At 25.1% G+C, this 12,315-nt stretch overlaps 1 protein-coding gene across 16 annotated transcripts in view; it reads left to right on the forward strand.

The window, feature by feature from the left end:
* Positions 1 to 12,315, forward strand: part of LOC134827553 (uncharacterized) — a 120,852-nt gene that overhangs the window by 98,166 nt on the left and 10,371 nt on the right. For 8 of the 16 annotated variants that reach the window (XR_010161797.1, XM_063840248.1, XM_063840247.1 and 5 more), the window contains 6 exons: positions 4,065 to 4,149; positions 4,332 to 4,424; positions 4,525 to 4,636; positions 4,726 to 4,821; positions 9,542 to 9,687; positions 11,833 to 11,898. Coding sequence is in view for 15 of the 16 variants with exons in the window: in XM_063840248.1 (XP_063696318.1) it covers positions 4,065 to 4,149; positions 4,332 to 4,424; positions 4,525 to 4,636; positions 4,726 to 4,821; positions 9,542 to 9,687; positions 11,833 to 11,898 (598 nt within the window). In the remaining variant the exon portion in view is untranslated. Of the gene's footprint in view, positions 1 to 4,064; positions 4,150 to 4,331; positions 4,425 to 4,524; positions 4,637 to 4,725; positions 4,822 to 9,541; positions 9,688 to 11,429; positions 11,493 to 11,832; positions 11,899 to 12,315 lie in introns of all 16 variants that reach the window. The other 8 variants (XM_063840254.1, XM_063840255.1, XM_063840258.1 and 5 more) reach the window with 4 other exon arrangements.

Raw genomic sequence — 12,315 nt, forward strand, 5'->3', positions numbered from 1 at the left:
AAAATGCGGTATTTTGAGCGAATTTTGTCCATAAGGAGTACAAATTTGTGAAATTTGTAAAATGAGAAGTAATATTATGTGAAATATTTAAAATTTTGTTTTTAAATCATAAATTTTAAGGAAATTGACTAAAAGATTTTTGATATTTTAGGTTTTTTAATAAAACTAACTTAACCATGAGGAGTATAAAATGGTAAAATGAGGAGTACAAAATTGTTTTGAAAAAAATTCTTGAAGATTTTGTAAAGCTGATGAACTAATTTTTGTTGGATCTTTAAAACAATAGAAAACTAGAAATTAGCAAATTTTTATGGATCACGAGGAGTACAAAATTGTGAAATAGTCATGTTTGAGGAGTACTATAGTGTGAAATTTCATTATTGTGATAAAAACAATTCGAATTTCATAAAAAAAATTAAAATTTATCATGAGGAGCACAAAATTGAGAAAATTTTGATAACTTGAGGAGTAAGAAAATGTGAAATTATAAAAAATCAACTGTTTGACAAGAAAATACGACACAGTTGATCATTCCATCAAAAAAAACTACTTTAAACTCTCATTTCAAATAATTATCGTGATAAATGAGCTGCCTAATGTTAATGCCTTGGCGTGACTTTTAATTGATCAAATGTGTGATGCGTATAAAATTTGGCGCAAAATGAATTTTAAAAGGGATTTTACAAGCCTCATTTATTATTCTCCGCAAAAAGACCACCCCAGAGTTGAGTGAACCTCATTTCACTTTCATGATCGAAAGTTTAAAATTTTAACACAAGAAATTATTTTCACACGTGGATGTTTTATTTAATTTATTGCGATAGTTTTGTGTGATAAGGTGTACTCCCGGGGGTTGTTCATACAAAAAAATTACAAAAAACTCGAAATTTCTTACATTTAATGTTAAAAGTAATTTTTGGTATGAACATCGCCCGCAAAGTAATTTCACACATTATTATTGTCGCGCACATTTTCGCTTTTCATGCTCTGGTTATTGCGTGCGTTTTAAACATAATATGAGAAATTGCCAACATGAACTTCACTATACCTTAATTGTATACATTTAATTTAATATTAAGACATGTATTAAGATGTAAGATAACTACCATGAGAAATTCAATTCATGTCACATACGATTTGATGCAACTTTGTGTGGATTTTGCCAGAAGATATTGTTTTGTTATTGTTTTATTACCCAACTTTTGCCACCCTTCGAAATAACATTAACAAATAATTCGAAACAAATATCGAAGGAAAAGTCAGACAATCACCCGAAACTAGGCCAAAAATTGATGCGGAACGAAAGTAGTTAAATTTAATAATGTTTGTTAAAAAATATTAAAACAAAATCGGAAATGAACCAGATAATGTTCGAAACATAATAAGAGAGAAAAGTGATGTAATTGTACAAGAAACTGTTTGTGTGTTTATAAGAAATAAACGAAAAACGACACATAAAAAGAAAATAAATGTTTAATAATAACAACATTGCATTTTATTATACAACTTATTATTATTATTATACATAAACATATATATTTTGTATTGGAGAGCATACGTCATTTAAATCAAATTAAAACATAATAATCGCTGATCCATTAAATCTGTTACAATTTCGTGCCTTTTTCTTTTTTTTTGGGCTTGAACTGCGATAAATAACTGATAATAATAATTAAAAATTATTTTAAACATAATTGAATTAAAATTATTGGCACTGTTTTTGTTATTATTACGTTATGTTACAGCATCATGTTATAATATAATAATAATAAATATAAAAAAATACATAATAATACAAAATAAACTTCAAAGAAAGTTTTAATAGTATTATTGAACAATGTCATATTGCGCTACTGATGTTTAATTGAATGAAAAACCAATTATGTACGTGTTCAAGTGATATTTGTCTGCTGATTTTTTTTTTTTTTTTGTAGTTGATGTCAATTTAAGTGGGTTAATGTTGTAGACAAAGTTCAACCGGTTTTAACATATATTATATATGATTTAAATTTTAATTAATTACATTTTTTTTATAAAAATTTAAATCTTTATAATCTGATAATATTTTTTTTATAATAAAAAATAAAAAAATAATTATAATAATATCAAACTATTTAAACATAATAATAAAAATTATTAAAAAAATTTAATATAAAATAAAAACATTAATAATATATTTAAAAAATAATATAAAAATTAAATAATAAAAAAAATATTTTTTTTATTTATTTATAAATAATTATTAATATTAATATTATTTTTTATTAATTAAATATTATATTTTTTTTTAAATATTTTTATTATTTTTTTTACATTAAAATTTTATAAGCTCAATAAAAATCATATACATATAATTAAAAGTATATATTATTACATAAAAATAATTGTATTTACTGCCGATTATGTATTATTTAACGATAAAATTATTAATTTTCAAACAGAATTATTAAACGAACACTTATCACAATAGCCATCTATACCATAAATCACACAATTAATTAACGTAAAAGGATTATACTTACATTGTATCAGTTAATTACTACAAATAACTTTCAATTAAGGCCCAGCAAATTATTTAATCTTATTATCAATAACTTAGAAACCGAATTCACACAAAAACTATCTTAATAAAATACAATTTTCTTGTCAAAATCGTTCGTTGAACTTACCTTCAACCTTCAATTATATGACTTTATTTGGAATTGTGAAAGTCCTTTCACTTCACACCGTTAAGCAAAAACTCAATTTCAACTTACATTTAAACGTTTCGAAAGAAGGTCTTTAATAATATATTCATAATTCATAAAAAAAATATCAGAACTTAATTTTTTTCTGTATAAAAAAAAAACTATTCCACTCCCATAAATTAAAGCGATTCTTCAAGGAGGTAGAAAGTTGGTGGTTAATGTTCATAAAAAAAAATATTAAAATCACAGTTTTGACCTTCACGAGTAAAATAAAAAAAATATTACATAATTATATCAGATATCATAAAAAAATCGTATGAAACGTGACAAGGCAACAACAACAACATGCATTACCGGCCTTTTAGTTGTAATTTTTAATTGATTCGATAAAAAAAATTTAATGTGTTCATTTTATCGGTGAACTAGATTAAATATATTAATTTAAATCCTTGCTAATGTGTGCTAATTTTTTTTTTAAATATTTAAATCAATCATTTGTCTGAGAAAAAAAATTAAATAAAAAATAGTGACGTAGGAACTACATTTTAAATGCATGATACATATTTTTTTGTGAGAAAATTAATTTATTTTTAATTTAAAAAAAAATAATAATGAATTGTTCTATTTTTTTGATCATTTTTTTTTAATTTAAAATTTTTGTTGAAAAACTTCAAAAATTAATATTTTTATTATTTTTTAAATTTTTAATAATCAAAAAAATTAAATTTAAAAAATAAATTAAATTTAAAAAAATCTTCCATTAAAAAAAATAATTTAAAATTAATTTTAATTTTTTTCTGCCTAAAAGGACTAAATTTTCGTAAAATTCAGTTCAGAAATTAATATTTTTATGAAATTAATTTTTTTTTTTAATTTTTTAAGATTAATTAAATTTTGTTAAATAATTTTTAAATAATTAAAATTCTACAAAATAATTTTCAAAATTTTTTGAAGGTGTAAATTCTTGTCGAAATCAGTTCTTTTAATTTTTTTAATAAAAAAATAAAATTTTAATTTTTTTAAATTCTAAATTTAATTTCTATTAAAATTTTTATACCGATATTTTATGTAATTAATTTCTTAAATTCCTTTAAATCAAATTTCTTCTACTTTATTTATTTTTAATGAAAAACATGATGGAGACGTCATGTATTTAATAATTTTTCCTCGCAAACCATTAAATTCGATCTGAGATTGATGAAAAACTTTTTTTTTTTGGTGCGCGATGATAAATGTATCTCTGCCAAAACTTTTTCGATAAATGAAACGCACACGACGAGGTTAGGAAAAAGGTCACGCCGACTATTTAATTAATGTTTTGTTGTACTTTTCTCATCAAATATTTTACCTTTTCTTCTTCTTCTTCTCTATTTGCAGAGTGGCAAAAATGCGCCGTATTACGTGGGAGCCGCACAGACATTGCCACGAGGCATGTACTCCGATCGCAACAAGAACTCCGTGGGTAAGTACCTGAAATTTTAGTTTGCCAAGTGTCTTGTTTCAATTTGCCATTTGGATGTTATTTGTGGAAAATTTTTCGGTTATTTGATTTTAATTTTGAATTTTCCCGGAAATTTCTGCCAATTTTTCCCTTTTTTACCTGTTTCGAAAGTGTCCTTAAATGTTTGTTGTCACCCCATCCAGGTATGCCAGCTAAGCCAATCCGATCGTATGGTTCACGAGGCAGCCTTGGACCCCAATATCCCTACACACAAGACCAACTTTACAGTATTCCAGGTACTTTCCTTGCTTTTTCTGTAGTTCAATTAGTTGTTAAATGTTTAAAAAATGATTTTTTTCGAGAAATTTTCTAAAAAAAATTTTTTTTTTGTTTTAGATGGTTACATGAGTTCACCTGAACGCGGTACAAGATCTTATGAAGAGCCGTATTACAGTCAATATGGCTCGCGACAGGCAAATGCCACTCCAATAATCGACGAAGAACAAAAGTACGTCGAATTTCTCAAAAAAAAAAAAAATAAATACCTTTAATTTTCCGATAAAATAAATAATGATAATAAATTTAATATTTTTGTAGCGAACAACAATTGGTTGACGATCAGTATGCGTTGTATGGCGTCAAGACAACAGGCCGCATACCACGGAACGTGAATCAACTTTACGATCCAACAAGGTAATGGAAGCAAAATGTTTATTATCTCTCTCTCTCTCTCTGAATTTCTCGATAAGCCATCAACGTTACTTGCGATAGAAATCATTAAATTTCACGTAGCCTTCGGCAACGGAGATAAGCGCGTGGAACATTTGTTCCTCGTTGTACGGAAGAATTTGCTCATTATCCCTCGTTAAATTGTCGTCGTAATTATTGCTTGTGCTGCGACGTCGTCGTCGTCGACCGTAGCTGGGACGGCGTTTCTTGTTGGTCTGAATTTTTACGGGCACATTGGGACTCGGGCGATTGTGAATGTGTGTGAGAGCAGCTGCCGATGGATAATATGCCGTACCTGCAAAAAAAAAGATTGTCGCATGGAATTTAAAGTATTTTTTTCAGTCAGAGGGGAATTTCTTACCCTTTGCTTTCAGTGCTGCCAATATCATGCAAAGGAGATAGCCGCCGAATGCGAGAAATGACAAAGCGGTGACACTCACTTGGAAAATTGTTTGGATTTTACTCGGTTTCTCAGAGTCCCACATCTCGGAGGCGTGTTTTCTGTGTGGATGCAAAGTTTTATTGAAAAAATGTGAAAGATTGATGAAAAATTTTTCTTTAAGTTATTTTCAATCATTATTTTGCGATAAAAGTTTATTCTTGTTAAGATTTTTGCTTCTACGAGAAAATTCCCAGACAGATAAAAAATTTGTTGAACTTTTGTTCAATAAATATCATTTTCAACGGAAATTCTTTCAATTCCACAATTTAGACATTTATTGATAATAATAATTTTGGATGGAAAAATTTTACGCCTGAAAGAATTTTTGATAAATTTTTTTTAAAAACTGTTTCAAAAAAAATTTTTATGTTTGAGACATTTTTTGATAAAAAATATTAATTTTTAATTTAATTTAATTTTTTTCAAATTTAAATTTTTTGTAATTTAATTTAATTTATTTAAAAAAATTAATTAATTTCAATTAAAATAAAATTAAATTTAATTAAAATAAAATATTAAATTTAATTAGATTTATTGATTTATGAAATTCTAACAAAAATGAGTGTTCTAAAAATTTAAATTTTCACTGAAAAATTAAAATTAATTAAAAAAAAATAAATAAAATATAAACAAACAAATAACAAAACAAAAAGAAATTCAGAGCAAAAAAATTCTGAAAGATTTTTTTTATGAAAAAAAATATTAATTTTGCTCAGACATGCAATTAATTTAAATCAATTTTTAAATTTAATAAAATTCAAAATATTAAAAAAAATGTTTGCTTGTGAAAAATAGTTAAATTTAAAATTTTTCGAATTAAAAAAATAACGTCTTTTGAATAAATTTTATAAAAAAATTAATTAAAAATTCTAAATAAAATAATAAAAAAAAAATTTTTTAAATAAATTTTATAAAAAATTAAATTTTTAATTAATTCATAATTTAATTTTTTATAAATTAAAAAAAATATATTTTATTAATAAAATTAAAAAATTAATTTAAAAATTTAAATTTAAATTAAAAAAAAAATTAAAAAAAAAAAAAAAAATTTAAATAAAAAAAATATATTTTTTTAAAATTTACTTAATAATTAATTTGACGTTAATTTTTAATTTAAAAGAAATTTTCAAATAAAATTAATTTTTTTAGTTAAAAGTTAAAATTTTTATATAAAAGTTTTGAATTTTTACACAAACCTTTAAATTTTTAATTGAAAAAAAATTAAAACTTACTTTTTAAATTTATGCGTAAAAGGCTGCGGAGTAATATAATCTCCCAATCCATGATGATGTTCGCCATGATGTTGCTGATAATTGTCATGTTTTCCATGATCATGAAAATTCACCAAATCTCCATTTTCCGTAAATGTATTCGCATGTCTGTTCTGCGTCACAAATCCCACATCTTCGGGACTGTCATGAACACTTCCCACAAACGCTCCGCCGCCCAAATTCAAATATCCCGGACTCAAAGCAGCTCCCGGATTCTCGTAAACGGGATACATGACATTTTCTGCTTGCGCCATCCCATTCGTCATTTCTTCGAGATGTCGTTTAATTTTGAGCAGTGTTTCGAGCGGCAACTCGCTCAACGACTTGACTTCGTTCCCGAATAAAATGGCGTCATTTGGCGCGTGAGTCGCGTGAAAATGCGGATGATGCGTCGTCACGGCATCCGTATGCTGAAAAGTGATCGGCGACACGTTCGAGGGTGCAAAGGAAATATTTTGTGCAAGAATGGAGGCAAGTGTCGTTGTCGTAGGTCCAGAAGTGCTGTTAGTAGCACCAAATGTTTGTTGCGCCAACGACAATGCGGAGAAACATCCACTTATTATTGCGAAAGTTTTGAACAGAGACATTTTATTTATTATTTTCTTGTTTCCTTGTTTCGTGTCTCGTTTTCGAGAAATTATCGTATTATTTGCCAGCAAGTAATGGAATGTGCAAGTAAATAATGCACATCACACCCCGATGCACTTTAAATGTTGTCGTTGTGAATTTAAATTAAATTTTGCTCCGCAACACCCGCCCGGAAGTGAAATCTTCTTCTGGCACACACAAAATGCTGTTGACACTTTTTGTCAGATTTAATTTTCCAAGAAATAAATTTTCCTCTCACAAATGCTTCAGAAACAACAACCGACATTGATGCATTTTTATCTCCGAGCTTAACGTTACAACAAACGACAAGAAACTGAAAAAGAAAAGAAAAATCTTCGTGTTTCATCATTTTTTTTTTGTTTCTTTGTGTGAAAGCAGAAGCAGCAGTTTTATCACCATTTCCATTCTTTCATTTCTCTTTCTTTCTTTCGTCTTGCAACGCATCGTCTCTGCTTATCGCGCACACACAAAACTATGAATAATAATGAAATAAATGTGTCTCTCTGCATGTAAAGTACCAGATAAGGGAGTCAATTGTCACGAGAAGCGACACACGTATACATAACAAATTACCACACATAAACTTTGAGCTTTGTTTGGAGGGATGGATGATGATGGAAGCGGATGTGCACAGACAAAAAATATTAAAGTACAAAAAAGTTTTTGTCAAGAGTGGTATTAAGGTAATTCTTCTGCGTTTCTACAACATCATTATGATCATCGCGAACAAAAACTATTTTTTTCATGAAACTACCTTTTTTTGTGGTAAAATATTGTTTAACGATCGTATTGCGATTTTTGACCCAGTGCACATTTTATTGAAGTGCGTTTTATTGAAATTCGAAGTTTTTGACCCAATGCATATTCAGAAAAGTCCCTGTGCGTATTAGGAAATTTTTAACCACGTGACATAACCCAGTATGAATTTTGAAATTCATACCTGAAGCAAAAATTTGTATTTTTTGTCCCAAGGCACATTTAAAATTTTTTTTTCTGATTTTTTTTTCAAAAGTGAAAAAAATTAAAATTTAGCTCCGGCCCAGTGCACATTTTCTGATTCAAAATTTCTTATTATTCATATTTTGAAGATTTTCTCATATAAATTTGAAATTTTTGACCCAATGCACATTTAAAATTATCATCCTATTGCACATTTTGAAGTTAAACTCATTTAATTTAGTAGGAAAAATTTACCTACGTTAAGTTAACCCATTGTACATCTTATTTTTTCCCATTTTCCACAATTTGGACCCAATAAACATTTCAATTTTATATCCTATTGCGTATTTAGAATTTTTTATCCATTTAAAAAGCTTTTCTTCGTGAAGTAAGCCCATTGTATACTTTGAAATTTCCTTATAAAGGAGACTTTGAAACAAGAAATCTTATTTTACTAAAATTTTGACCCAGTACACATTTTAAATTTTTATCCCAGTGTACATTTTAAAGTTAATATGTTTATTTCGAGAATTTTAACTACATAAACTAACCCAGTTCGCACTTAAACTTTCATCCAAATAAAATTTCAAATTTGAAACCCAGTGTGAAATTTGAATTTTCATACCCAGTTAACATTCGAAAATTTTCTTAAATAAATTTTAGATAAACTTACCTTGTAAATGCCTAAATTTCACCAAAAAGACGCCAATCCTTGCTCAGAACCATATTTTTTTCCTCGAAATGCGGTAAAAAAAAATACATTTCCGCAACTTTTTTTTGTTCCCGCCTTTTTCTCTTCCACAGAATTGAATAAAGAAACATGTTGATGATAAAAACTTGCGTCAAAAAGAAGACTCGTTTCGACAGAATGAATTTGTTAATTTGATGAGATGAGATGTGATTTTGTGTTTTGCGTAGATGACGATAGAAATAAAAACGTAGAAAAAGAAGAGTTAAGAAAGTTTGTATTTTTTCATGCTCTCTTCACCTGAAAACGATTTGCAAAGTAATAAAGATAAGATAAAATTAGCAAAATTTCTGTCAGAAAAAAAAATTTGTGAAGGGTTTGATGGGATTTAAAATGTTCCGTTAATCGTCAAAACGGTTTGAAGTAACAGAAAAATCGATAATTTTCCACATGTTTGATTTTTTGTGAGCATCAAAAGCGGATTTATGAGCAAAGAACATTCAAACGGAAGTTATTTCAACACATTTTACGCCGAGTTAAGCAACATAATGTGACAAAATTATTACTTTCTACCTTCGTAAAGAATTACATTTACCTTGAAATTGACTGATTTTCGTTGTAATTTATTGCATTTGAGTGCATTTCAGATGCAAAATGCAACTTTGTGATCTTTTTTCACCAAGTCAGCGATTTTGTGTCATGTTTATTGATGTAAAATTTTTGTTTTTCTTTCAGGCCTGAAGATCTTCATCGCATCCGAGTCGAACACATGGAACGACAACTCGCCAACTTGACAGGCCTAGTTCAGAAAGCACTAACACAAAATCCGCAAGTAGCTCAAAATTACTTGGCAACTGCACCAAATCAGCAATATCGAACCGGTAAGTGAACATTTTTGTTTATTTTTCGATGTTTGAGCAAAAATTTTGTTTAATTTTTGGTTTTACGAAATTTTTATTATTATTTACTTCGTATAAAAAAAAAAATTAAAAGTTATTTCAACAAAGAAAAACAATTTTTCCCGCATTAAAAATTTAAAAGTAATTAAAAAGTAGGTCAAACTACTTTTGTACACTTTTAAATAGACTCTTGAGGGTGCAAGGTATTTTTTAAAATAATAAAAAAAAAACTGCTATTATTATCAGAATTCACATCAAATGCACTCGTGTTAAAAAACTTTTCAAATTCAATTTTAATTGGATTAAACAGAGATTGAAAAATAATTTTCATTAAAAACGTGCCAACCTTCAATGTGTTGATTCTTCAATTTTTTCGTATTTTTTCGAAGAACACAATAGACACTTAAATTAAAGGAATTAAATTAGATTTGAAAAAAAAATAAAACTCTCTCAAATGAACATCTTTCTTTGTGTTTATAATTGAGATTTGTGTCAGGTTTAGATTAAACTCAATTTGTAACGTAATGTAATTGAAATCGATAAGAAGAGTCAAGATTTAAAAAAAGTAATTATTTGCAAAAGAAGGTTTCTCACATTTTTAAGTGTTCAACTTTATGTTGCAAATGTTTAGAATAGAATAGAATCAACGTTTCACGTAGTTTTTTGTAGTTAAAAAAACATTTAGTTATCATCACAAAATAAAAATCATCAATTTTTGTACATGAAATACAAAAAAAAACATTTTTCACACTGCACCTTCCCTTTCTATAAATGTGATTTTCCTATAAAAAAAATTTTAAAAAAATAAAATAAAATAATTTTGATAATAAAAAAATATTAAATTAAATTATTTAAAAAAAAAAAATAAATTTAAAAAAAATTTTAAATTATTTAAAAAAAAAATAAAATTATTAAAAAAAAAAAAGTTTAGTTAATATTATTAAAAAAAATATTTAAATTTTTCATCTTAAAAATACTAAAAAAATAAATTTTAAATAATAAAAATTTAAATTTAAAAGAATATTAAATTATAATAAAATTAATATTTAAAAACATAGAATTAATATTATTAATTAATTTTATCAAAATAATATTAAAAATTTATTTAAATTATAAAATTAAATAAATTTAAATTTAATTTATTTTAATTAAATTTATTAATTAAACTAAATTTTTAATTAATTTAAATAAAATTTAAATTTATTTAAAGTTAAATAAAATAATTAATTTAATATAAAATTTATAATTTTAATAATTTATAGGTAATTATTTTTTTAATAAATTTTTTTAAAAATAAAATATTAATTATTAATAATATAAAAAATAAAGTATAATTAATAAATATAATATAATAAGAAAAAATTAAAAAAAAAATATTATCAAAATTATTTTATTACTATTCCTAAAAAATAATAACATTCATTAATTTAATTCTATTAATTTTTATTTTAATAACATTGATTAATAATATTTTTTAATCATATCATATATCATATCATCTAACAAAAATTAACCTTAATAAATAAATTAATTTAATTTTCCTCTCATTTCATGCTTAATTTTCACAATCATCACCAATCCTATTGTAATAATTATAATAAATATTAATTGGCACCTCATTAAAACGCACTAATATTGCAACAAATGCACACAACATTGATGTATCGCACTCTAAACACACACACAAACACTACACATTACACAACACGACACAAAATCAAAAGGATTTTCATCTGATGATATTGATGAGTATTCAAGTACAAGTTCTGCGTCAATGATATTCGAAGGTATATTTTTATTAATTTTTTATTTCTATTCAAAATCTTTATTATTAAAAAAAAAATATTAATTACACATTATTGAATATTAAAATCCGTCGAGTCATGAAAAAAGAATATTCAATTAAATATTTATATTTAATAATAAAATTCAGTTTCGGTTCATTAACGTAATTGTCTCGGGACATTTCTTTTGTTTAATTTTAATTGCGTGTCAAATTTTATTTTTTCTCCGAGTTTTACATTTTTTTTTCTTTTTGTAATACAAATATATAATAAAAATATTTAAAAAAAATTAAAGAGCGTTAAATTATTTTATTTTTGTATAAAAATGTTTAAATGTACGTAGCTAACGGAACCGGGGAGGAATTGTATGTAAGGGAAAAACCACCAAAGCTGGGAAAAGCATCATGTCGTAAGTGATATTTTTATAAAAAAAAAAGTCACGGATTTTTTTTTAAATATATTTTTTATTGAAAAATAATTATTAAATATTTTTATTTTATTTTTTTTTTTCAATTTTTTTTAAATTAATAAAATATTTTATTTAAATTTTATTAAATAAAAAAAATATTTTATTTAAATTTTTTTAAATAAAAAAAAATATTTACGAGAATTTAAAAATTTTTTGCCTCTTTAAAAAAAATATTTTTTTTTATTATTCAATATTTTTCTTAAATTGCTTCAATTATAATATTTAATATCAATAAAACGCATGTTTTCTTCTCCCCTAAAATAAATTTAAAGATCCGTAAAAAAAATATTCAATCACGTCCCAATTTCCGTCTTTACCGAAAAAAAAAAATAAATATAACCGTATGTCAGCACAAAA

This window comes from Culicoides brevitarsis, chromosome 1, assembly GCF_036172545.1.
Source record: "Culicoides brevitarsis isolate CSIRO-B50_1 chromosome 1, AGI_CSIRO_Cbre_v1, whole genome shotgun sequence".
Classification (NCBI taxonomy): domain Eukaryota; kingdom Metazoa; phylum Arthropoda; class Insecta; order Diptera; family Ceratopogonidae; genus Culicoides; species Culicoides brevitarsis.